The 24,685-nt window shown below is 47.9% G+C and overlaps 2 protein-coding genes and 1 pseudogene across 5 annotated transcripts in view; 2 read left to right on the top strand and 1 right to left on the bottom strand.

Moving 5' to 3' along the window:
* Positions 1–3,967: 3,967 nt before the first annotated feature.
* CHCHD2 (coiled-coil-helix-coiled-coil-helix domain containing 2) lies at positions 3,968–9,229 on the top strand. Of its 2 annotated transcripts, none has more exons than XM_004045482.4 (4): positions 3,968–4,464; positions 6,351–6,600; positions 7,804–7,948; positions 8,941–9,229. In XM_004045482.4, the coding sequence occupies exons 1-4, from the start codon at positions 4,415–4,417 to the stop codon at positions 8,949–8,951; spliced, it is 456 nt and encodes a 151-aa protein (XP_004045530.1). In that variant the 5' UTR covers positions 3,968–4,414; the 3' UTR covers positions 8,952–9,229. The 2 variants fall into 2 exon arrangements, with proteins under 2 accessions (XP_004045530.1, XP_018886298.1); XM_019030753.3 differs by having other exon boundaries at positions 4,306–4,464; positions 7,804–7,952.
* Positions 9,230–10,049: 820 nt separating this feature from the next.
* LOC115933346 (uncharacterized) lies at positions 10,050–10,143 on the bottom strand (annotated as a pseudogene).
* A 5,678-nt stretch (positions 10,144–15,821) lies between these two features.
* Positions 15,822–24,685, top strand: part of PHKG1 (phosphorylase kinase catalytic subunit gamma 1) — a 14,849-nt gene continuing 5,985 nt past the window's right edge. The window contains exons 1-4 of one of the 3 annotated variants that reach the window (XM_055347106.2): positions 15,822–17,786; positions 21,654–21,770; positions 22,838–23,016; positions 23,566–23,620. In XM_055347106.2, coding sequence (XP_055203081.1) covers positions 21,688–21,770; positions 22,838–23,016; positions 23,566–23,620 — 317 coding nt within the window. In that variant the 5' untranslated portion in view covers positions 15,822–17,786; positions 21,654–21,687. Of the gene's footprint in view, positions 17,787–21,653; positions 21,771–22,837; positions 23,017–23,565; positions 23,621–24,685 lie in introns of those variants that run through there. The other 2 variants (XM_063708111.1, XM_055347108.2) reach the window with 2 other exon arrangements.

The following is a 24,685-nucleotide window of genomic DNA, read 5'->3' as shown; positions in this document are numbered from 1 at the left end:
AAAACTGGAAAATAGGGACAAGCAAAAAAAAAAAAGTCACTTATAATTCCATGACTCAATGGATGACATTACTAGTTGGGTATATATAATTCCAATATTCAAAATATATATTTACTTTCTCAAACTATAAACACACTGTGTACTATTGTGTAATCTTCTCTTTCACACAATGTATTGTATGTATTGTAAACATACCTTTCATGTCAAATATTCTTTCCTAACTTTTTTTTTTCTTGAGACGGAGTTTCCTTCTCGTCGCCCAGGCTGGAGTGCAGTGGTGCAATCTCTACTCACTGCAACCTCCGCCTCCCAGCTTCAAGCAATTCTCCTGTCTCAGCCTCCCAAGTAGCTGGGATTACAAGCATGAGCCACCCACACCCAGCTAATTTTTTGTATTTTTAGTAGAGATGGGGTTTCACCATGTTGGCCAGGCTAGTCTCAAACTCCTGACTTCAAGTGATCCACCCACCTTAGCTCCCCAAAGTGCTGAGATTACAGGTTTGATCCACCGTGCCCAGCCCCTCATAATATTTTTTAATGGCTGCATACATTTCATCATATGTGTGTATCATAACTTATTTAACGAATTCTATTATAGGACACTTAGGTTGTTTACAAGTTTTTCCTGTTTTACACATTTTGTTAAATAAACATCCCTACGACACATTTATTTGTACAATCTTGACTGTTTCTTAAATTCCTAGAAGTAAAATTTCTGGAATACAGTTTGCATAATTTTAAAACTTCAAACACCTGTTACCTAATTTGAGCAGAATGTTTACTACAATATTCAAGAGTCCATTCAGCCAATGTTATATCTATGATGAAACCTGCAAAAGTTCGGATATTAATAACTGTAAGTAAATTTGTTGAGAGTGACTGAAATCACTATGGGATGAGAAGTTGCTATAGAAATTTTACTAAAGAGCGAACTAGCCAGGCACAGTGGCTCACACTTGTAATTCTAGCACTTTGGGAGGCCGAGGTGGGTGGATCACTTGAGGTCAGGAGTTTGAGACCAGCCTAACCAACATGGTGAAACCCCATCTCTACTAAAAATACAAAATTAGTCAGGTATGGTGGTGCACACCTGTAATCCCAGCTACTTGCGAGGCTGAGGCAGGAGAATTGCTTCAACCTGTGAGGCAGAGGTTGCAGCAAGCCAAGATTGCGCCTGGGCAACAAGAGCGAAACTCCGTCTCAAAAAAACAGAGTGAACTTCACACATCTGTCCCAGCAAACTATAAATGGTATATAGCAGAATTCTGGTATTTTCCATTCTGAGTTTTTTGTTCTTTGTTTTAATTAACTTTTTCTTAATTTGTTTTTTGGATAGAATACATTAACTGCTTCAAAATCCAAAAGCTACTGACTGCCCCCCCACCACCACAGACACCCAGTCCCACTGCCTGAAGGCAACCAGTGTTATCAACTTCAGATAGTTTATGCATATCCAATATGGTCTTTTCTGTTTTACACAAATAATAGCACACTGTACTCAATTCTACCCCTTCCTTTTTTTAATCACTTGTAGTTTATTTTGGAAATCATTTCACATCAATATACAGAGAAGATTCCTCATTCTTTTTTTATAGTTGCATATTATGTGAATGTGTCTTTTTTTTTTTTTTTTTTGAGACGGAGTCTTGCTGTGTCGCCCAGGCTGGAATGCAGTGGTGCAATCTTGGCTCACTGCAACCTCCGCCTCCTGGGATCACGCCATTCTTCTGCCTCAGCCTCCCCAGTAGCTGGGACTACAGGCACGTGCCACCTCGCCCGGCTAATTTTTGTATTTTTACTAGAGACAGGGTTTCACCATGTTAGCCAGGATGGTCTCGATCTGCTGACCTTGTGATCCGCCCACCTCGGCATCCCAAAGTGCTGGGATTACAGGCGTGAGCCACCGCGCCCAGCCTGCCATTATTTTTTTAACCAATATTCTATTGGCAGGAATTTAGGTTTTCTCCAATCCCTTACCAACACAAAATAACTTTGTGTGAACATCTAATAGTCTTTCAATTTAGGAATGAATGACTTAGCCACGTTTGAGTAAAACGGTGCCTGTTCTGGTCTGGATTCCTTTCTGTCTTGAACTGTCCAAAGTTCTCCTCACTCTAAACCCTTCTTGTGCCAGAATGTATCCTTTATAAGACTGCTTTTCTTCATCTCTGCTTCTGAATTATCTAAAAGCAAGTAAAAAGTCTTATTATTTGTAAAGCATTCATTCTTTTAAGAAGTTATGTAAAAATAAAGCTTTGTTTTTTACAAAAGATTTTTGTATAATTCACCCTTTTTATTGTTTGAAATCTTTTTATTTCAATACTTTTGGGGGAACAGGTGGTGTTTGGTTACATGGAAAAGTTCTTTAGTGGTGATTTGTGAGGTTTTGATGCACCCATCACCCGAGCAGTGTACACCGTACTCAACAGTGTAGTCTTTTATCCCTTACCCCCCTAGCACATCCCTCCAAATCCCCAGAGCCCATTATATCATTCTTTTGCCTTTGCATCCTCATAGCTTAGCTCCCACATTATTCACCCTTTAGTTCCAAGTACATTCTGCTGTTGCTGGGACACAGGAAGGCTGTTTTAAACTCTACTTCCTCTGATGGAAGGGAGAAATTTCTGATTGACATCAAGCAGAAATGGTTCCATGTCTGCTTCCTCTCCTCAATAAACCTCACTCCAACCGCAAGGGACTTTCCCATGAGCCCCTTATGAAATGCCACTAGCCAAATTTCCCCTTATTTTAGCGATGTTTAATGTAACTGTTGAAAGCATTTCAGGCTGGGCCTGGTGGCTTATGCCTGTAATCCCAGCACTTGCAGGCCGAGGTAGATGGATCACCTGAGGTCAAGAGCTCAAGACCAGCCTGACCAACATGGCGAAACCCTGTTTCTACTAAAATAAAAAATTAGCCAGGCGGGTTGACGTGCGCCTGTAATCCCAACTACTCGGAAGGCTGAGGCAGGAGAATCGCTTGAATCCGGGAGGCGGAGGCTGCAGTGAGCTGAGAACGCGCCACTGCACTCCAGCCTGGGCGACAGAGCCAGACTCCGTCTCAAAAAAAAAAAAAAAAAAAAAGCATTTCACACCAAGTATCACTAAAGCACAGATCCTTGGGGCCTTTGCAATTGCTGTTCTCTCTTCCTCTAATGTTCTTATCTTCATAAACACATGGCTTGCTTCCCCACCTCTTCAAGGGCTCCGTTCAAATGACCTCCCCCCTCGCCTAACCTCTAATTTCCAGTCTCCTTCCTCTCTTTTCATGTCACCACCACCTGATTTACGTAGGCGTTTGTGTCTCCCCTCCTTGAAACTTAACTTCGTGAAGGTAGAATTTTATCTGATTTGGTGCAGTATCTCCAGAACCCAGCTAGACAGTAAATTTTTGTTGAATTTACCAGTGTATGGTTACTGTCCCAATTCTGGACACAAATTCTATAATACATACGAAAAGGAGCTGAAAATATATAGTAATACATAAATGTAAAACATTATTGCTGCCTGAATTTAACTTTTGCTGACTGGATCCACAGACAAGAAAGAGAAATAGAAAATACAACTAATTCAACTCTGTTTATTTTTGACGAAACCGATTTCTTTCATTCAGTTCATACTACGCGTCCACACTGTGCCTCCAAAAATATTTGCCCTTATAACCGAATGCTCAGAAAGGCTAAGAAATCTGCCCAAGAGGCCAGGCGCGGTGGCTCACGCCTGTAATCCCAGCACTTTGGGAGGCCGAGGCGGGTGGATCACGAGGTCAGGAGATCGAGACCATCCTGGCTAACACGGTGAAACCCCGTCTCTACTAAAAATACTAAAAAAATTAGCCGGGCGTGGTGGCGGGCGCCTGTAGTCCCAGCTACTCGGGAGGCTGAGGCAGGAGAATGGCGTGAACCCAGGAGGCGGAGCTTGCAGTGAGCCGAGATCGCGCCACTGCACTCCAGCCTGGGCGACAGAGCGAGACTCCGTCTCAAAAAAAGAAATCTGCCCAAGGTCCCCTGGCAATCCAGCCAGAGATGTGAGTCACTCTTAAGGTTGCATTTAATACAAATGTTTGAAGGACGGAGCGACAGTCCAGCTGCCCTAGGGAAGCAAAATGCTAAGTGCTCTGATGCGAGGACCAGAGGACAAGGTTCGCGGATGAACCACAGGAACTTCCGGGTTTTAAAGAGCCTGGCGCCAAGTTCTGGGCGTTGACCGCGAAGGACGAGGCGTCCCCGTGACTTCCTGCTCTTCCAATGACCTTCAGGCCTGCGGAGACGTCGGAGAACGGAAGTTCTCTGCCTGTGTGCTGGTTGGTTGCGCGTTGAGGCCAGCCCCGCCTCCCATCTTCCGGTCTCCTCAGAAGTCGCTTAGCTCTTCAGTGGTTGTCACACGTCCGGAGGCCTAGCCGTCGTGTACCTAGGATGCCGCGTGGAAGCCGAAGCCGCACCTCCCGCATGGCCCCTCCGGCCAGGTGAGACCATCGCAGGGTTTGAGACCAAAGCGCGGCCGTCCGGACTCTACTGGGGCAATGACGCAGAGGGAGGCCGCGGGCGGGGGCGAACCAAGGTCGGCTGCGGCGTGGGCTCGCCTCTGCCAGGCGGGGGTAGATTGAACGTAAAGCCTATGTTAGGGGAGTGTGGGGAGGGAATTCACTTACGGAAAAAGCTTCCTATCCAAACAACGGGAAAGGCATAACGTTATGGCCAGGTGGTAGGAAGGCATAAATTTTGACCTAGCTTGATTTCGGGGAAAAGAGCACCCAAGGAAATAATCCGGAAATGGTCAGAGGGAGCGTGATACATATGAAGATTTTTAAATACGTGCAGGACATAATTAGTCTTTTGTTATTTGAGAAGGGGTCTCGAAATTGTTGAAAGCATCTGAACGTTGAACAGATGAGGAATAGTTGAAGTTGCTTTTGGTATAATAGTTCAGACGAGTTACTTTGGCCAGTCTTGTTTTGTAATGTGTAAAATGAAGGAATTGGACTAGATTATTTCCCCAGTTGACCATCTTTAGGTCTTAATTAGAATGTTTATTTATTTATATTTTGAGTCAGAGTCTAACTCAGGCTGTAGTGCAGTGACGTAATCATGGCTAACTGCAGCCTTGACTTTCTGGGCTCAAGCTATTCTACCACGTCAGCCTCCAGAGTAACTGGGACTACAGGCATGCGCCACCTGTGCACCACACCTGGCGACTTTATTCTATTTTATATTTTAGCAGAGACAGGGTCTCATTATGTGGCCCTGGCTGGTCTCAAAGTCCTGGCCTCAAATGATCCTTTCGCCTCCACTTCCCTAATCACTGGGATTACAGGCAAGAGCCACCACTCCGCAGCCTGTGTTAATTATTTGATCCGTCAATAAAATGTAAACTCCATGAATGCAGAGATTTTTGTCTCTAGTTCACAGTTACATTACCAGCGCCTTGTAGTTACCTAATACTTGAATGAATGAATCCTGTAAGAATCTTTCTAACTTTTAGTAGTCTGTATTTCTTATGACATGTTGGATATGTCTTTAAAGATACTGTGGGCTATGCGAATACATGGAAATGGTTGTAAAGAAGCAGAAAAAACTAGTATGTCCTAGGCTATTACTATTATAAGAAAAGATTAAGGTGGCCGGGCGTGGTGGCTCATGCCTGTAATCCCAACACTTTGGGAGGTCGAGGCGGGTGGATCACTTGAGGTCGGGAGTTCGAGACCAGCCTGGCCAACATGGTGAAACTCCGTCTCTACTAGAAATACAAAAATTAGCCAGGTGTGGTGGTGCGCGCCTGTAATCCCAGCTACTTGGGAAGCGGAGGCAGAAGAATCGGTTGAACCCAGGAGGCAGAGGTTGCAGTGAGATTGGATCGTGACACTGCACTCCAGTCTGGGCATCAGAGTGAGGCCCTGTCTCAAAAAAAAAAAAATTAGGCCGTGCGCGGTGGTTCACACCTGTAATCCCAGCACTTTGGGAGTCCGAGGCGGGTGGATCACCTGAGGTCAGGAGCTTGAGACCAGCCATGGTCACCATAGTGAAACCTCGTCTCTACTAAAAATACAAAAAATTAGCCGGAGGTGGTCGCAGGTGCCTGTTATCCCAGCTACTCGGAAGGCTGAGGCAAGAGAATCGATTGAGTCTGGAGGTGGAGGTTGCAATGAGCTGAGATTGCGCCATTGCACTCCAGCCTGGGCAACAAGAGCGAAGCTCCATCTCAAAAAAAAAAAAAAATTGAAGAGAGAAAATGATGTAAATAATTTGAAATGAAAATCTTGAGGTCCATTTTAATATGTAAGTTATTTTAAGTTGACAATTTCCAAAACTGGTTGGAATTGGGAACTTGATGTTTTTTTCTTTTCTTTCACAGCCGGGCCCCTCAGATGAGAGCTGCACCCAGGCCAGCACCAGTCGCTCAGCCACCAGCAGCGGCACCCCCATCTGCAGTTGGTTCTTCTGCTGCTGCGCCCCGGCAGCCAGGTCTGATGGCCCAGATGGCAACCACTGCAGCTGGCGTGGCTGTGGGCTCTGCTGTGGGGCACACACTGGGTCACGCCATTACTGGGGGCTTCAGTGGAGGAAGTAATGCTGAGCCTGCGAGGCCTGACATCACTTACCAGGTGGGAATTTAGGCAGCATTTCCCTTCCATGGGTGGATTTTATGAGAAAAGCCAGATGTTTGTAAGTTCCTTAAGTGTAGGAATTGTCTTTGATTTTAGAACCCATTGTGCTGTTAATAGACAATGGGTTTTAAAGCCACATTTGGCCATTGAGTTATTGCCTTAGGCCAGCACCAACAAGTACTGTACAAATTGTGTTTCTTCCCAAGGAGGAGACTTACAACAGTCCACTTGACTCACTGTAAAACAACCACTTTTCCCTTTGAATATTTCATCCCAGTGACACTTCCTACTAATCCTGTCTTGATCTTAGTTAACAAATCAAAAATCTCGCATAACTGTGTGTTCTTTTATGTGATGTTTGCCATTACCCATCTTTCTGATGGGTGTGGGCTTTCTAGTCTAATGAGCATAGGTGTGTATACTCTTGTATTTCCGGTGTGCTTGAAACTGCTACATCCATTTTTCTATAATAGTACCATTTTTCCTCCCTGAAGCTTCAGTAAACCATTTAGTCTTGATAACAAGATAATAATTCCACTTTATTTAGGAATCTTTCTGGCTGTAATTGGAATTTTGTTAAAACTGTTGGCTTTCAGCTTTTAAATATTTTCACTTTTGGCTGGGCACGGAGGCTCATGCCTATAATCCCAGCACATTGGGAGGCTGAAGTGAGGGGATTGCTTGAACCCAGAAGTTTGAGACCAGGCTGGGCAACATAGCGCAACCCTGTCTTTACTAAAAGTATTTATTTAAATTCTTCTTTTTTGGAGGTGGAGTCTCGCTCTGTTATCCAGGCTCCACCGCCCGGGTTCAAGCAATTCTCCTGCCTCAGCCTCCCAAGTAGCTGGGATTACAGGTGCCTGCTACCACGCCCGGCTAATTTTTGTATTTTTAGTAGGGACAGGGTTTCACCATATTGGCCAGGCTGGTCTCAAACGCCTGACCTCAAGTGATCCACCCTTCTCGGCTTCCCAAAGTGTTGGAGTTAACAGGCGTGAGCCACCATGTTTGGCCTAAAATATTTTTTAAGTAAATGAAGATTTAAATGTTTTCACTTTCCATGTTAATAGATGGAAACTTTAATTTGCATCTGGTGCTAGTTCCATTTTCCATTAACCTCAAAGAGGATGGATACTCTTCATTGTCTAGGCATAAGTATGATTTTCTTTCTCAGCAGCGTTGAATGTTTTGCCTTTGCAGGAGCCTCAGGGAACCCAGCCAGCACAGCAGCAGCAGCCTTGCCTCTATGAGATCAAACAGTTTCTGGAGTGTGCCCAGAACCAGGGTGACATCAAGCTCTGTGAGGGTTTCAATGAGGTGCTGAAACAGTGCCGACTTGCAAACGGTAGGTAATTTGTCCAATTTACATCTGCTTAATTCACAGTGGAATTCCTGGATCCTGTAGAACTTAGGGGAATCTGTGTTTAATAAATTAATAAATTAGAGAAGACTTTGTTGAAATTTCTCTAGAATTAACTCCTAACAACTGGGCCAGAGGTTTCTAGTCATTTTTATGAGTAATTTTCTGAATTTTCTTCCTTTAGAAGGTAAAGGCCAGGCACAGTGGCTCACGCTTGTAATCCCAGCACTTTGGGAGGCCAAGACAGGTGGATCACCTGATGTCAGGAGTTTGAGGCCAGCCTGGCCAACATGGCAAAACCCCATCTGTACTAAAAATACAAAAAATTAGCTGGGTGTGGTGGCAGGCACCTGTAATCCCAGCTACTCAGGAGGCTGAGGCAGGAGAATTGCTTGAACCCGGGAGGCGGAGGTTGCAGTGAGCCAAGATCCCACCACTGCATTCCAGCCTGGGCAACAGTGGGAGACTCCGTCTCAAATTTAAAAGAAAAAAAAAGAGAAGGTATAAATCAGTATGCCAGATCTTACTGTGATTACTGGATGTAAGTGACCTTCTAACCTTAAGGCTGCGAATATAAGATTAGATTCTGTTTTCACCAAAATCCAAGAATAGACAAAAAGACTGATACCTGGTATCTGTACCTCATTGAGTGAAATGAGTTAATTAAGTTCCTCAGGGGAACTCCGAAGATTTAGGGTGTCTTGTTAGTTGTAGGATGCCTTCAGTAGCTTACAAACAAAACCATAACCTTCCTGGAACCCAGCACTCTGGAAGGCCAAGGTGGGAGGATTGCTTGAGTCCAGGAATTCGAGACCAGCCTGGGCAACATAGCAAGACCTCATCTCTTTTTTATCAAAAAAAAAAAAAAAAAAGCCATAGCCTTGGCCTTTTGTCGCTGCTTTCATAATTTGGAAGGCTTCTGTTTTATTGAGTATATGAAGCTAGCATTCTTCTAACTTAATCTTTTCTGTTTGCAGGATTGGCCTAATGAAGAAGTTCAACCTGGAAAGATGGAAAATCAGCTCTCATAACTAAGTTAATTTAGTATAAAAATAGAATTGATAGTGAGGGTATAAAGTGTAACCATCAGTTAAACCTCTCCTGTCATTCCTAGCTTCCTTGCTTCAGAATTGAAATGGAAGTGGGGGTGTCCCTACTCTGTAGAATCTGGGACTGGGCAAATGTTTGTGTGGCCTCCTTAAACTAGCTGTTATGTTATGATTTTATTCTTTGTGAGTTAATTAGAATAAAGTCATTTTCTTCCAAGGGATGGTTCATTTAGTCTATAGTCTCTGGTTATGAAATTAGCATCTTCCCAGATCTGACAGCTCCCTGAGGGGTTATATAAGGAGTAGCTCAATTGCAAACATAACATGCTGCTCAATTCAAAGGTTCTAGGTGCTGTGGGTCTGGAGTTACGTAAGCTAAGCAGTAGCAGGAAACTCTGCTTAAAATATTGTTTAAAGCTGTGCGTGCTGGCATGTGCCTGTAATCCCAGCTACTTGGGAGACTGAGGCGGGAGAATCGCTTGAACCCAGGAGGTGGAGGTTGCAGTGAACTGAGACCATGCCACTGCACTCACTGACAGAGCAAGACTCTGTCTCAAAAAAAAGAAAAAAAAACATTGTTTTAATCAGGTGAATGATAAAGGAAACAGGAATAGGTCTATTTGGGGTGGGTTCCCTGTGGCTAGGTCAGCACTGCATGTCACTGTTCCTCTACTGTTTCCAAGCAAGCTTGTGCAACCCACCTTTTGTTCTGTTTTCTTTTGCTTTAGGCTTTTAGCAGCCTGGAGTCATAGTTTGTCTCTAGTGATAAGTGGAAAAGAGGGATGAGGAAGGGGTTTTACTGGCCTAACCATAAACTGTAACTAAACCCATGACTGTATTCTCTCCCTTGGATGCCCCTGATTGAAGATAAAAAACCATTCTTAATATATGCAGTTCCCCTGAAGGTGCTTTTCCTCTGTTTAAGGTGTTGTAGCCTCCTCTTCCTAAAACACTCAGACTAACTGCCATCCCCCACTCCGTGCTAGGGAAGAACTTTAAGGGGATGGAATTCAATTTGGAGTAGGCCACTTTTTTCATGTCAGATGGGTAATGTGTCAATGCAACCAGTTTTGAGGGAGGCACACTTCATGAGCGTGAAAACCCTGTCATCACACTTAACTACAAAAGGATCAGCAGGTCTTTTTTTTTCTTTTTTTAAAGTGAGCAGCAGAGATGGTTTCACTATGTTGATCAGGCTGGTATAGAACTCCTGACCTCAGGTGATCCTCCAGCCTCGGCATCCCAAAGTGCTGGGATTGTAGGCATGAGCCACCACACCTGGCCTCCGTAGGTTCTGTTTTCTGATTTTTTTTCTGAGTTTCAGAGCCCTACATCACTGCCAGGTGAGTGAAATGCTGGTGATTGAGGGAATTAGCCAGTTGCTATCTCGCCTCCTATCAGCTGTGTTCCTGGAGTGCCTAAACATTTCAGTTCCTGAAAGAGGCTCCCTTTCAGAAAGAGGGTCTCAGCACGGTTCACTCCTGGCCAGTTCCCCGGCATATTCCCTCCTGGGTTTATAGAAGACACTTTTGCTCATTTTCCTGGAGGCTCAGGACCTCTGTGAGTCTGTAGTGTTAATGCTCAGATGTCCCTCGTGTCCAGGTGTAGTGGTGATTCAAATAAATTGAATCAAAGAAAAATGACAAAATGTAAGCGTGACTGGCCAGGCCTACTCCCTGGTAGGAGTCATTGCTACAAGGAGAAAGGTGTGGAATAATCCTCTAGGTGCACTGGCCTTTTGCCCTAAAGTCAGAAAGGATTTTGTGATGCATTCATTTATTGTCCAGTTGGTGCTCCAATTCCCTGAGTTTGGTGTCCATGGATTCAGCCAATCAAGGATTGAGAATATTTGAAGTCTGTGCAATAAAGTGAGATCCCTACAAAAAATAAATCAACCAGGTGCAGTAGCATGCACCTGTAGTCCCAGCCACTAGGGAGGCCGAGGTGGGGGGATCGCAGAAGCCCAGTTCAAGGTTGCAGTGATCTATGATCACACCACTGAACTCCAGCCCAGAGTGAGACCCTGTCTCAAAATAGTTGTTTGGAAAAATTCATGGTCATTTCTGTAGGAAACATGTAGACTATTTTCCTTGTCATTCCCTAAACAATACAGTGTAACAACTTTACATCCTGTTTACATTATACTAGGTATTATAAGTAATCTAGAGATGATTTAAAGTATACAGCAGGAAATGCATAGGTTATATGCAAGTAATGTGGCATTTTATGTAAGGGACGTGAGCATCCGTGGATTTTTGTTATCCATAGGAGCCTTGGAACCAATCATCTGAAGATACCTTAGAAACCAGCAAGAGTCAAATCTGTAGCTTAGAAATGTGAGGGAGAAAATAGGTTTTTAATGGTAAATTAGGCAGGGCTCAGTGGCTCATGCCTGTAATCCCAGCACGTTGGGAGGCTGAGGAGGGCGGATCACCTGAGTTCAGGAGTTTGAGACCAGCCTAGCTAACATGGTGAAATCTCATCTCTACTAAAAACAAAAATTAGCAAGCATGGTGGTGGGTGCCTGTAATCCCAGCTACTTGGGAGGCTGAGGCAGGGGAATTGATTGAACCTGGGAAGCAGAGGTTGCAGTGAGACGAGATTGTGCCACTGCACTCCAGCCTGGGCAACAGAGCAGGACTGTCTCAAAAAAAAAAAAAAAAATTAGCCAGGCCTGGTGGCACACACTTGTAGTCTCAGCTACTCAGGCTGAGGCAAGGAGAATTGCTTGAACCCTGGATGCAGTGTGCCAGGATCGTGCTACTGCACTCCAGCCTGGGTGACAGAGTGAGACTCTTCTCTCAAAAAAAAAAAAAAAAAAAAAAAGCAAATTAGACCTGGCACAGTGGCTCATGCCTGTGATCCCAGCACTTTGGGATGCTGAGGTGGGCAGATAACCTGAGGTCAGGAGTTCAAGACCAGCCTGGCTAACATGGTGAAACCCCATCTCTACTAAAAATAAAAATAAATTAGCCAGGTGTGGTGATGTACGCCTGTAATCCTAGCTACTCAGGAGGCTGAGGCAGGAGAATTGCTTGAACCCGGGAGGCAGAGGTTACAGTGAGCCAAGATTGTGCCATTGCACTCCAGCCTGGGCTACAAGAGTGAAACTCCGTCTCAAAAAAAAAAAAGAAAAAACAATTGCTGGCCATGGTGTTGCCCGCTTTTGGTCTCAGCTATTCAGGAGCCTGAGGCAAGAAGATCTCTTGAGTCCAAGAGGTCAAGGCTGTAGTGAGCCATGTTTGCACCACTGCACTGCAGCCTGGGCAACAGAGCAAGACCCTGTATAAAAAGCAAAAAAAAGAGAAAACAGTAAGTTAAAGAGTTCCAGGTATTTAAAACCTTGCAGAATTTGTGTTTCAATGTGTTGCATTTCAGTAAGTTGGAGGCTTTTATGCTTAGCACTCATTCCCTGAAGTATTTTTCAGCTCTTTTGTATGTAGACAATTCAACAAAAATTTTCCCCAAAGTGAAAGAAATAGATGGTCAGCATTATTATTTTTTTTTATTTTTGGGACAGAGTCTAGCATTATTATTATTATTATTATTTTATTATTGAGACGGAGTCTAGCTCTGTTGCCAGGCTGGAGTTCAGTGGTGCGATCTCGGCTCACTGCAGTGCCTCCCGGGTTCAAACAATTCACCTGCCTCAGCCTCCTGAGTAGTTGGGATTACAGGCATGTGCCACTGTGCCCAGTTAATTTTTGTATTTTTAGTAGAGACGGTTTCACCATGTTGGACAGGATGGTCTCAATCTCCTGACCTCATGATCCGCCCACCTCAGCCTCCCAAAATGCTGGGATTACAGATGTGAGCCACCGCACCCAGCCAGATGGTCAGCATTATAAGGAACTGCTGGCGCCCACAACATCCGGGGTTAATCTAGGCTCTCCGACTCACCTACTTGGCAACCTTGACCACGTTGCAATCTCTCTAAAATTGGCTTAATACCAGGGTTTCGTTGTCCAAGTGAAACTGTATGAAGTGCTTTGTAAAATGTGTATCAATTAGGTATCTGTGGTCAAGTGTGGTTTCTCACACCTGTAATCCCAGCACTTTGGGAGGACCAAAACAGGAGGATTGCTTAAGCCCAGAACTTTGAGACCAGTCTAGGCAACATCGTGAGACCCCTATCTGTTGTTATTTTATTTTTTATTTTTTATTTTTTTTGAGGCAGAGTCTCGCTCTGTCACCCAGGCTGGAGTGCAGTGGCACGATCTCGGCTCACTGAAACCTCTGCCTCCCGGGTTCAAGCAATTCTCCTGCTTCAACGTCCAGAGTACCTGGGACTACAGGCACCCACCACCACGCTGGACTAATTTTTGTTTTGTTTGTTTGTTTGTTTGTTTCTTGAGACGGAGTCTCGCTCTATTGCCCAGGCTGGAGTGCAGTGGCGCAATCTCGGCTGACTGCAAGCTTCATCTCCCAGGTTCACGCCATTCTCCTGACTCAGCCTCCTGAGTAGCTGGGACTGCAGGCATCCACCACCATGCCCGGCTACTTTTTGTATTTTCAGTAGAGACGGGGTTTCACCGTGTTAGCCAGGATGGTCTCGATATCCTGACCTCGTGATCCACCTGCCTCGGCCTCCCAAAGTGCTGGGATTACAGGCGTGAGCCACCACGCCCAGCCTAATTTTTGTATTTTTAGTAGAGATGGGGTTTCACCATGTTGGCCAGGCTGGCCTCGAACTCCTGACCTCAGGTGATCCGCCCACCTCAGCCTCCCGAAGTGCTGGGATTGCAGATGTGAGCCATCGCACGCAGCTCCCATCTCTATTTTAAAAATTAAAAATACATACAAAATTAAAAACAGCCAGGCGCCATGGCACGCGCCTGTAGTGCCAACTACTCGGGAGACTGAGGCAGGGGAATCACTTGAACTTGGGAGGCGGAGGTTGCAGTGAGACAAGATCTCACCATTGCACTCCATCCTGCCAACAGAGGGAGACTCCATCTCAAAAAAAAAAAAAAAAGAAAGAAAAAAATTAAAAACATATTTGTGGGCTCAGATCATGGGTAAAGCACTGTCTCCCCTACGTTCACCCCCTGCCATCAATTTGGAATATTAGGGGTTTGGAAAAAGGTAGTTTTAGAATGAGAGGGAACAATGAAAACTAAGTGTCCACTGTGTGCCTGCATGCTGCACAGTGCTGCCAGTTTTGTCAACTCCCTGTAAGGTAGACTCATACTGATGAGGACCCTGGCAGGAAGTCGCATGCACCGAGAGACCACGTTTTTCCTGGCTTATGAAACTCCTCACAATAGAAACTGCAGGCTGAAAATGAAATGGGTAAGAAAGGTTCTTTAAAAAAATAAAAATAGGGCTGGGGGTGGTGGCTCACACCTGTAATCCGAGCACTTTGGGAGGCCAAGGCAGGCGGATCATGAGGTCAGGGGTTCGAAACCAGACTGACCAACATGGTGAAACCTCGTCTCTACTAAAAACAAAAATCAGCCGGGCGTGGGGGCACGTGCCTATAGTCCCAGCTACTCAGGTGGCTGAGGCCAGAGAATCGCTTGAACCCGGGAGGCAGAGGTTGCAGTAAGCCGAGATTGCGCCACTGCACTCCAACCTGAGTGACACAGTGAGACTCTGTTTCAATAAATAAATAAATACATAAATAAAATAATAAAAGTCCGGGCACAGTGGCTCACGCCTGTAATCCCAGCACTTTGGGAGGCTGAGGCGAGCAGATCACCTGTCAGGAGTTCGAGACCAGCCTGTTCAATATGGTGAAACCCTGTCTCTACTACAAATACAAAAATTAGCCGGGCATGGTGGCATCTATAATCCCAGGTACTCAAGAGGCTGAGGCAGGAGAATCGCTTGAACCCGGGAGGCAGAGGTTGCAGTGAGCCAAGATCGCACCGTTGCACTCCAGCCTGGGCGACAAGAGTGAGACTCCATCTCAAAAAAAAAAAAAAAAAGAAAAGAAATGCAAAAATTAGCCGGGCATGGTGGCTTGCACCTGTAATCCCAGCTACTCGGGAGGCTGAGGCAGGAGAATCACCTGAACCCCAAAGGCGGAGGTTGCAGTGAGCCGAGATGGCACCACTGCAGTCCAGCCTGGGCAACAGAGCAAGACTCCATCTCAAAAAAATAAAATAGGCCAGGTGTGGTGGCTCACGCCTGTAATCCCAGCACTTTGGGAGGCTGAGGCAGGCGGATCACGAAGTCAGGAATTCGAGACCAGCCTGGCCAAAATGGTGAAACCCCGTCTCTACTAAAAATACAAAAATTAGCCTGGCATGGTGGTGCGTGCTTGTAATCCCAGCTACTCAGGAGGCTAAAGCAGGAGAATCATTTGAACCTGGGAGGCGGAGGTTGCAGTGAACCAAGACCGTGCCACTGCACTCCAGCCTGGGTGACAGAGCAAGACTCTGTCTCATAAAAATAAACAAATAAAATAAATAAATAAATAAATAAAATAAAATAATAAAAATAAAAGGCTGGGCATGGTGGCTCACGCCTGTAATCCCAACACTTTGGGAGGCCAAGGCGAGTGGATCATCTGAGGTCAGGAGTTTGAGACCAGCCTGGTCAACATGGTGAAATCCTTTCTTTACTAGAAATACAAAAATTAGCCAGGTGTGGTGGCAAGCATCTGTAATCCCAGGTACTCAGGAGGCTGAGGCAGGAGAATCGCTTGAACCTGGGAGGCAGAGGTTGCAGTGAGCCGAGACTGTGCCATTGCACTCCAGCCTGGGCAACAAGAGTGAGACTCCATCCCCCCAAAAAAAGGGCCAGGCACGGTGGCTCACGCCTGTAATTCCAGCACTTTGGGAGGTCGAGGCAGGCGGATCACCTGAGGTCAGGAGTTCGAGACCAGCCTGACCAACATGGAGAAACCCCGTCTCTACTAAAAATACAAAATTAGCCAGGTGTGGTGGCACATGCCTGAGTAATCCCAGCTACTTGGGAGGCTGAGGCAGGAGAATTGCTTGAACCCGGGAGGTGGATGTTGCAGTGAGCCAAGATCACGCCATTGCACTCCAGCCTGGGCAACAAGAGCAAAACTCTGTTTCAAAAAAAAAAAAAGAAAGAAATACAAAAATTAGCCGGGCATGGTGGCTTGCGCCTATAATCCCAGCTACTCGGGAGGCTGAGGCAGGAGAATCGCTTGAACCCCAGAGGCAGAGGTTGCAGTGTGCCAAGATCAAACCACTGCACTCCAGCCTGGGCAACAGAGCGAGACTCCATCTCAAAAAAATAAAATAGGCTGGGTGTGGTGGCTTACGCCTGTAGTCTCAGGAATTTGGGAGGCCAAGGCGGGCAGATCACCTGAGGTCAGGAATTCGAGACCAGCCTGGCCAACATGGCGAACGAACCCCCATCTGTACTAAAAATACAAAAATTGCTCGGTGTGGTGGTGGGCACCTGTAATCCCAGCTACTTGGGAGACTGAGGCAGGAGAACCGCTTGAACATGGGAGGCAGAGGTTGCAGTGAGCCGAGATCATGCCACTGCCCTCCAGCCCAGGCAACAGAGCAAGACTCCGTCTCAATAAAATAAAATAAATAAAACACATAAATAATTTTAAAAACCCACACATCTGATGTAAGATTAAAGGAAGGTTTTTTTGTTTTGAGACAGGGTCTCCGTTTGTCACCCTGGCTGGAGTGCAGTGGCATGACTTCGGCTCACTGCAACTTCCGCTTTCCAGGTTTAAGTGATTCTCCTGTCTCAGCCTCCTGAGTAGCTGGGATTACAGGTGCGCACTACCACACCTGGCTAATTTTTGTATTCTTGGTAGAGATAGGGTTTCGTCATGTTGTCCAGGCTAGTCTCGAACTCCTGACTTCAGGTGATCCACCCGCCGTGGCCTCCCAAAGTGCTGGGATTACAGGCATGAGCCACCGTGCCTGGCCTTAAAGGAAGGCTTTTTAGATGAAATTATGGAGGGTAGATCAGAGGTGGATTCCTGCAGGGGAAGGTCCCTTATTGATTGATTGATTGATTGAGACTGAGTCTCTGTTGCTCAGGCTGGAGTGCAGTGGCACGATCATAGCTCACTGAAGCCTTGACCTCCCAGGCTCAAGTGATCCTCCCCACTAAGCCTCTTGAGTAGCTGGGACCACAGGTGTGTGCCACTACACCTGGCTAATTTTTTAATTTTTTTGTAGAGCCAGGGTCTCACTTTGTTGCCCAGGCTGCTGTCAAATTCTTGGACTTAAACAATCCTCCTGCCTCGGTCTCCCAAAGCGCTGGGTGTGAGCCACTGCACCCGGCCTCCCTAACCTGTACAGGTCTGCATTATGTAGGGTGATCATGCACACTGTCCCTGCGACAGCCCGGGCAGTCAGCTGCTGTAGTCATGCATTGAGAAAGCCTCCAGGGCAGTGCTCTCAGCATACGTGGAAATCAAAATTGCTCCCAGAGAAGCAAGTGCCCTCCGCACAAGGCTGGATTTACGTTCTCTGGGCCTGGAGGCCAAGGGAGCTCCAGAGGGGAGACTGATCACTATTACATCCTGTCTGAGACCAGGCCACCCAAGCTTCCCTCACCCTCCACCAGAGGTCCCCCACCTCCCGCCAGGAGACTCGGCTCCATGCCCTGTCCCTGCGGAGCCTTGGCCTGCCTCCCGGGTTTGCAGTTGTGATTTATTTTTGGCACGTTAGCCTCCGGTCATCAAATAGCAAAACCCAAAACAACAGCAGATGATATCTTCCAAGTGTCTGCTCAGGACTCGGCTTCAGCCCTCTGTGGTCCCCTCTCCCCGGGGGCTTTGGGATTCTTGTCAAGCTCCTTCAAGAGCCTGCAAGCACTTAACCGTGAGTAGCTAGCCCAGTGATGGACAAAAGCCAGGTGACAGGCAGGGAGCGGGGAGGACTGGGGGTGGAGAAGATAGAAACCCCCACATCCATTCCATCCATGTCTCTTTTCTGAAGGCGGATGGACCCGGGAGAGTGGCAGCATTGACCCTTGAAACCCCCATCTGGGGGACTTTCCTACAGAAAAGAGGTCCCCAGGGCTGATCTGGTTTTTGGACTCTCAGAGTTCAGGGGAGGGAAGTTATGTGCCAAAAAGTACCAGGCCAGGCAGGCGCGATGGCTCATGCCTATAATCCCAGCACTTTGGGAGGCCAAGGAGGGAGGGTCACTTGAGGTCAGGAGTTCAAGACCAGCCTGGCCAACATGGTGAAACCCCGTATCTACTAAAAATACAAAAATTAGCTGGGTATGGTGGTTCGTGCCTGTAGTCCTAGCTACTCAGGAGGCTGAGGCAAGAGAATCGCTTGAACCCGGAAAGCAGAAGTTGCAGTGAGCTGAGATCTCACCACTGCACTCCAGCCTGGGCGACAGAGCGAAATTCTGTCTAAAAAAAGGACTGGGCCACCTACTCCCATGTGGTGACCCTGTCCACAGGGGTCTTGGGAAAGGTGTGAGGGGGGGGTGGGCCAGTAGACAGAGGCACAAAGTTGGCCCCAGTCAGAGCTGGGGCTGGAGCAAGATAACCGCCTCCTCAGCCCCCCAGGAAAGGTGAGTGCAGCCACAAGTTGGCCAAATTGGCTGTGCCAAGGACTGGAGGCTTGCGCCTAGGCTGGCATCTCATATGGGGGTCCAAGTGTACTTTCTGCTCATGGAGGGCTGGGGGAGAGAAGAGAGCTGGCACTACCCAGCTTTGGGAGGTGATGAGGCAAAGGTGCCCATTGTGAGGACTTAGGACTTACCAGCAAATGGGCTTGTTTTTATGGGAAACAGACAGTCCCAGGCTCCGCCGAGTTGCTGATAGGGCAGGCAGAGAAGGCCTGTGTGTGAGCAGCCCAGGGGCCTGGCACCAGCAGAGGGGACTTGTTATTCTAAACCTTCTTCTGGTAACCAGGCACCCAGTAGTGGGGCCACCAGGATTCCTGGAACAGCCTGCCCAATCCCGGAGGCAGCCAGAGCTGCTGTTGGCTGGTCAGCAAATTGGCTCCTGTATGAGACCAGGCCTTCTTAGGCCCAGAAGTAGTGGGGGAAAGGGGGTTGGAGGCAGCTTTGGCACTGCTGAGTGGCAGGTTGGGCCTGTTTTCTATCTGCCCTTTTCCCTGTTGGTTTTCTGCATTCCTCAAATCCTGCATCTGATTTTGTTTTGTTTTGTCTTTTTTTTTTTTTTGAGGTGGAGTCTCACTCTGTTGCCCAGGCTGGAGTGCAATGGCATGATCTCAGCTCACTGCAAGCTCCACCTCCCGGGTTCACACCATTCTCCTGCCTCAGCCTCCTGAGTAGCTGGGACTACAGGTGCCTGCCACCACGCCCGGCTAATTTTTTGTATTTTTTAGTAGAAACAGGGTTTCACTGTGTTAGCCAGGATGGTCTCGATTTCCTGACCTCGTGATCCTCCTGCCTCGGCCTCCCAAAGTGCTGGGATTACAGGCATGAGCCACTGCGCCCAGCCTGTTTTGTCTTGTTTTTTGAGACAGAGTCTCACTCACTCCGTCACCTAGGCTGGAGTGCACTGGTGCGCTCTCAGCTCACTGCAACCCCACCTCCTGGGTTCAAGTGATCCTCCTGCCTCAGCCTCCCAAGTAGCTGGGACCACAGGCCCGAGAGCCATCATGCCTGGCTAATTTTTGTATTTTTTGCAGAGATGGGGTTTCGCCATGTAGCCCAGGCTGGTCTTGAACTCCTGACCTCAAGTGATCTGCCCACCTCAGCCTCCCAAAGTGCTGGGATGACAGGTGTGAGCCATCACGCCAGGCCTAAATCCTACATCTGAAGCAGGAGTTGAGTTCCCTGGTAGGAGCCTCCATGTTCCTGACACAAGGCGGGGTAGCTCAGCACCTCTGTGTACAGGCCTGAGTGTCCTGGCTCTGTACTGCCTCTATCCTGCAGCAGGACCACTCAGGGCTCACTGGCCATTGTTAAGTAGGACATGGGGCATTCATCCGGCAGGACCCTGAGCCAAAGGGGTACCTGCCCAACCCTTGACTCACATTCAAGGTATAGCCCCTGCCGGACACCTGCACTGGGTATGGGGGGCAGAGATGGCTAGGACATCCTAGAGATAATAATCTAGTGGGGGAGGTAACAGCATACACTGACAAGTGACACCAGAGGCAGGGACCAGGATGGACCCACCCAGCTCTCCATCCCTCAGAGCACCCAGCATGGTGGCTGGCAAAGAGTGGGTGTTCAGTGTCTGCAGAATGGAGATGTAATGAATGAATGAGTGAGTGATTATGAAAGTCCCAGTTATGGATAGAATACATGAGGAAGGGCCGGGTGCGGTGGCTCATGCCTGTAATCCCAGCACTTTGGGAGGCCAAGGTGTGTGGATCATTTGCGGTCAGGAGTTCGAGACCATCCCGGCCAACATAGTGAAACCCCATCTCTACTAAAAATACAAAAATTAGCCAGGCATGGTGGTGTATGTCTGTAATCCCAGCTACTCTGGAGGCTGAGGCAGGAGAATTGCTTGAACCTGGGAGGTGGAGGTTGCAGTGAACCAAGACCACACCACTGCACTTCAGCCTGGGTGACAGACTGAGACTCCATCTCCACAAAAAACACCAAAAACAAAAACAAACAAACAAAAAAACATGAGGAAGGAGCAGTGGGATGGAGTGCAGGAAGCCTGTCCTAGAAGGGGGTGTGTTTTCAGGGAACACAGTCACAACAAGGGGAGATAAGGAGAGGCTACAGGAGTGGCCTATTTAAAAGGAAATTGTGGCCAGGTCCAGTGGTGGTTCATGCCTATAATCTCATCTCTTTGGGAGGCTGAGGCGGGAAGATTGCTTGAGGCCAGGAGTTTGAGACTAGCTTGGGCAACATAGGGAGACCCCGTCTCTACAAAAAAACTTAAATATTAGGGCCGGGCGTGGTGTTTCACACCTTTAATCCCAGCACTTTGGGAGACCAAGGTGGGAGGATCACCTGAGGTGAGGAGTTCGAGACCAGCCTGGCCAACATGGCGAAACCGTGTCTCTAATAAAAATACAACAGTTAGCCGGGCGTGGTGGTAGGTGCTTGTAATTCCAGCTACTTGGGAGGCTGAGGCAGGAGAATCGCTTGAACCTGGGAGGTGGAGGGTGCAGTGAGCTGAGAGCCAAGATTGTGCCACTGCATTCCAGCCTGGGGGATACTTTAGTCCCAGCTACTCAGGAGGCTAGGGTGTGAGGATCACTTGAGCCCAGGTGGTTGAGGTGGCAGTGAGCTATAATCGTACCACTGCACTCTAGCCTGGGTAACAGAGCATGACCCCATCTCTACAAAGAGGATTTTTTTTTTTTTTTGAGCCGGAGTCTGGCTGTGTCGCCCAGGCTGGAGGGCAGTGATGCAATCTCGGCTCACGGCAACCTCTGCCTCCTGGGTTCAAGCAATTCTCCTGCCTCAGCCTCCCAATAAGCTGAGACTACAAGCGTGTGCCACCACACCCGGCTAATTTTTGTATAGTAGAGATGAGGTTTCACCATGTTGGCCAGGCTGGTCTCGAAATCCTGGCCTCAAGTGATCTGTCTGCCTCAGCCTCCCAAAGTCTGGGATTATAGGTGTGAGCCACCACACCCGGCCTCAATTCACAAACATTTATTTGGAACATTCACTATAGGCCAGTGTGGTGCCAGGAGATGTAAGGATGAGTGAGAAACAGTTCCAGATCCCAAGGAGAATAGCCCCTGGGTCAGGAAGGCTGACAGCTTCTTTCTTTTCCCCTCTCAGAGCCACCCAGAGTTCCCTCACTGAAGATCTGAGCATGACCCGGGACGAGGCACTGCCGGACTCTCATTCTGCACAGGACTTCTATGAGAATTATGAGCCCAAAGAGATCCTGGGCAGGTAAAGCCCAAGCTTTCCCCACGAAGTGCGGTCCTAGGCAGGCCCTGTGGGCTACAGCCAGCTCTGCTCCACCCCGAGTACTAACGCCACTTTCATCCCCAAAGTGCTGTTCACTTGGAGAAACCTTTGTTTGGGGTCCTGCCCTCCTGAAGCCAGGACAGATAAGAGAAACCTCTCCCAGCAAAAAGTTCCCAGGGGCAGGCGCAATGGCTCACACCTGTAATCCCAGCACTTTGGGAGGCTGAGGTGGGAGGATTGCTTGAGGCCAAGAGTTCAAGATCAACCTGGGCAACATAGCAAGACCCCGTATCTTTTTTTTTTTTTTTTTTAAGATAGGGTCTTGCCCTGTCATCCAGGTTGGAATACAGTGGCATGATCTTGACTCACTACGATCTCTGCCTCCTAGGCTCAAGTGATCCTCCCACCTCAGCCTCCCTAGTAGCTGGGACAACAGGTATGTGCCACCAGGTCTGGCTAACCATCTCTATTTTTTTTTTTAAAAAGGGGGGGCCAGGCACAGTGGCTCATGCCTGCAATAGCAGCACTTCCTGCAATAGCAGGGAAGCCGAGGCAGGAGGATCACCTGAGATCAGGAGTTTGAGACCAGCCTGGCCAACATGTTGAAACCCCGTCTCCAGTAAAAATACAAAAATTAGCTCTGTGTGGTGGCAGGCACCTGTAGTCCCAGCTACTCAGGAGGCTGAGGCAAGAGAATTGCTTGAACCCGAGAGGTGGAGGTTGCAGTGAACCAAGATTGTGCCACTGCACTCCAGCCTGGCAATAGAGTGAGACTCCGTCTCAAAAAAAAAAAAAAAGCACTGAACGGCTCAAAAAGGAAAAAAAAATAAGAGTCACATGGCCTGAGAGCAGGCTTGTTACTCACCAGTTCTGGGCAAATCACCTGTCTGTGCCTGTATTTATTCATCCACCATTTCCAAAAGCTCAGAGGAAGTTGGGGGAAAGTGTAAATCTCTGTCAAGGGCAGGACATCTCTGCTGCAGCCTCTAATCTGGGACCCCCCATGGGGTGAGGGGCCCCCCGAGGCCATCTGTCCTCTGCACTCCCAGGGGCGTTAGCAGTGTGGTCAGGCGATGCATCCACAAGCCCACGAGCCAGGAGTACGCCGTGAAGGTCATCGACGTCACCGGTGGAGGCAGCTTCAGCCCGGAGGAGGTGCGGGAGCTGCGAGAAGCCACGCTGAAGGAGGTGGACATCCTGCGCAAGGTCTCAGGGCACCCCAACATCAGTGAGTGATGGCCCCAAACCACACGGCGGGGTGCCCCCCTGTGATTCTGCCCTGACAGCCCAAGCCAGGGAGTGTGGCCCCACAGCACAGCCAGCTAGAACCACCGAGGCTCAAGGCTCCCAGCTCCACCCTTGCTGCTCTGATAGAAGGGGTCCCAGGCAGGGATGGATGCAGGCAGGGGAATGGGGGTTTGATGTCCCTGGGCTGAATTAGCCAGGCGTGCTGGTGCATGCCTGTAATCCCAGCCACTCGGGAGGCTGAAGCAGGAGCATCACTCAAGCCCAGTAGTTTGAGGCTGCAGTGAGTTATGATTGCACTATTACACTCCAGCCTGGGTGAGACAGTGAGATCCTGTCTCTAATAATAATAATAATAATAAAGTCCCTGGGCCTGCCCACATCCCAGGTTGATGTCTTTGAGCACCCTCCTGATTCCCCTGTCAGCTTTTGAAGTTAGCCCACAGCAGCCTCGGTCCCTGACCCCCGTGCCCCGGCTGCCCCTGCCTGGGCTCCCCTGCTACTTGAGACAAGCTAGCTATTTCCATTTCAGTACAGCTGAAGGACACTTATGAGACCAACACTTTCTTCTTCTTGGTGTTTGACCTGTAAGTACCCAGCGCTGGAGCAAGCCACACCTGAGAGAACCTCTGACTGTTGTCCCTTCCCCAACTCCAGGGCTGCCTGGAGACCACAGCCAGCTCCTGCGCTGAGGATGCCAAATACAATCACGGTGTTTAGACAGATCAGCCCCTGGGGTCAGGCTGTCAGGTTTGGAAACCTAGGTTCACCACTTGTGGGCTGGATCATTTCTTTAAATCTTGGTTTTCTCATCAGTATTATGGGAGTGATAATAGCACAGTGACTGGCATAGTGTGAATACTAGTAATTATTAGCTACAGGCAGGCTCAGTAGCTCACAACTGTAATCCCAGCAGTTTGGGAGGCTGAGGCCACAGCTACATGGGAGGCTGAGGCAGGAGAATCGCTTGAACCCAGGAGGTGGAGGTTGAAGTGAGCCGAGATCGCGCCGTTGAACTCCAGCCTGGGCTACGAGAGCGAAACTCCATCTCAAAAACAAAAACAAAACAAAACAAAAAAAACCCCAAAACTCTTGGCCTCACGTGATTCTCCCACCTCGGCCTCCCAAAGTGCTGGGATTACAGGCATAAGCCACCGTGCCTGGCACAGTATAGTGATATAATTGTTCTATTTTATTATTGGTTGTTAGTCTCTGACTGTGCCTAACTTATAAACTTCACTTAGGTATGTACATACAGGAAAAGCATAGTAAGTATAGGCATCAGTGCTATCCATGGTTTCAGGCATCCACTGGGGGTCTTGGAACATATCCTATGCAGATAAAGAGGGATGACTGTAGACATATATAAAGTAGAACAAGGGGTTAGCAAGAGACAGGGGCTTCCTTAGACCGAGTGGTCAGGAAAGCATGTCCAGGAAGTGACCCAAGCAGAGGGTGGCAGGATGTAAGGTCGGTCAGCACCAAAGACCAGGTCCTGCAGGCATTTTAGCCATGGTAAGGAGTTTGGAGGGTCAAGACTGGGAGGGTGACATGATCTACTTTTTTTTTTTTTTTTTTGAGACAGTTTTGCTATTGTCGCCCAGGCTGGAGTATAGTGGTGCGATCTAGGCTCACTGCAACCTCCGTCTCCT

This window comes from Gorilla gorilla, chromosome 6, assembly GCF_029281585.2.
Source record: "Gorilla gorilla gorilla isolate KB3781 chromosome 6, NHGRI_mGorGor1-v2.1_pri, whole genome shotgun sequence".
Classification (NCBI taxonomy): domain Eukaryota; kingdom Metazoa; phylum Chordata; class Mammalia; order Primates; family Hominidae; genus Gorilla; species Gorilla gorilla.
The sequence above is the reverse complement of the archived record's forward strand: the minus strand, read 5'-3'. Positions and strand labels throughout refer to the sequence as shown.

Excerpts from the sequence above, each read along its gene's own strand:
- CHCHD2 (XM_019030753.3), top strand. The coding sequence starts at position 4,415 with ATGCCGCGTGGAAGCCGAAGCCGCACCTCCCGCATGGCCCCTCCGGCC. Across the intron at positions 4,465-6,350 it reads CGCATGGCCCCTCCGGCCAG|CCGGGCCCCTCAGATGAGAG; the intron begins GTGAGACCATCG and ends TTTCTTTCACAG. Across the intron at positions 7,953-8,940 it reads TGCCGACTTGCAAACGGTAG|GATTGGCCTAATGAAGAAGT; the intron begins GTAATTTGTCCA and ends TTCTGTTTGCAG.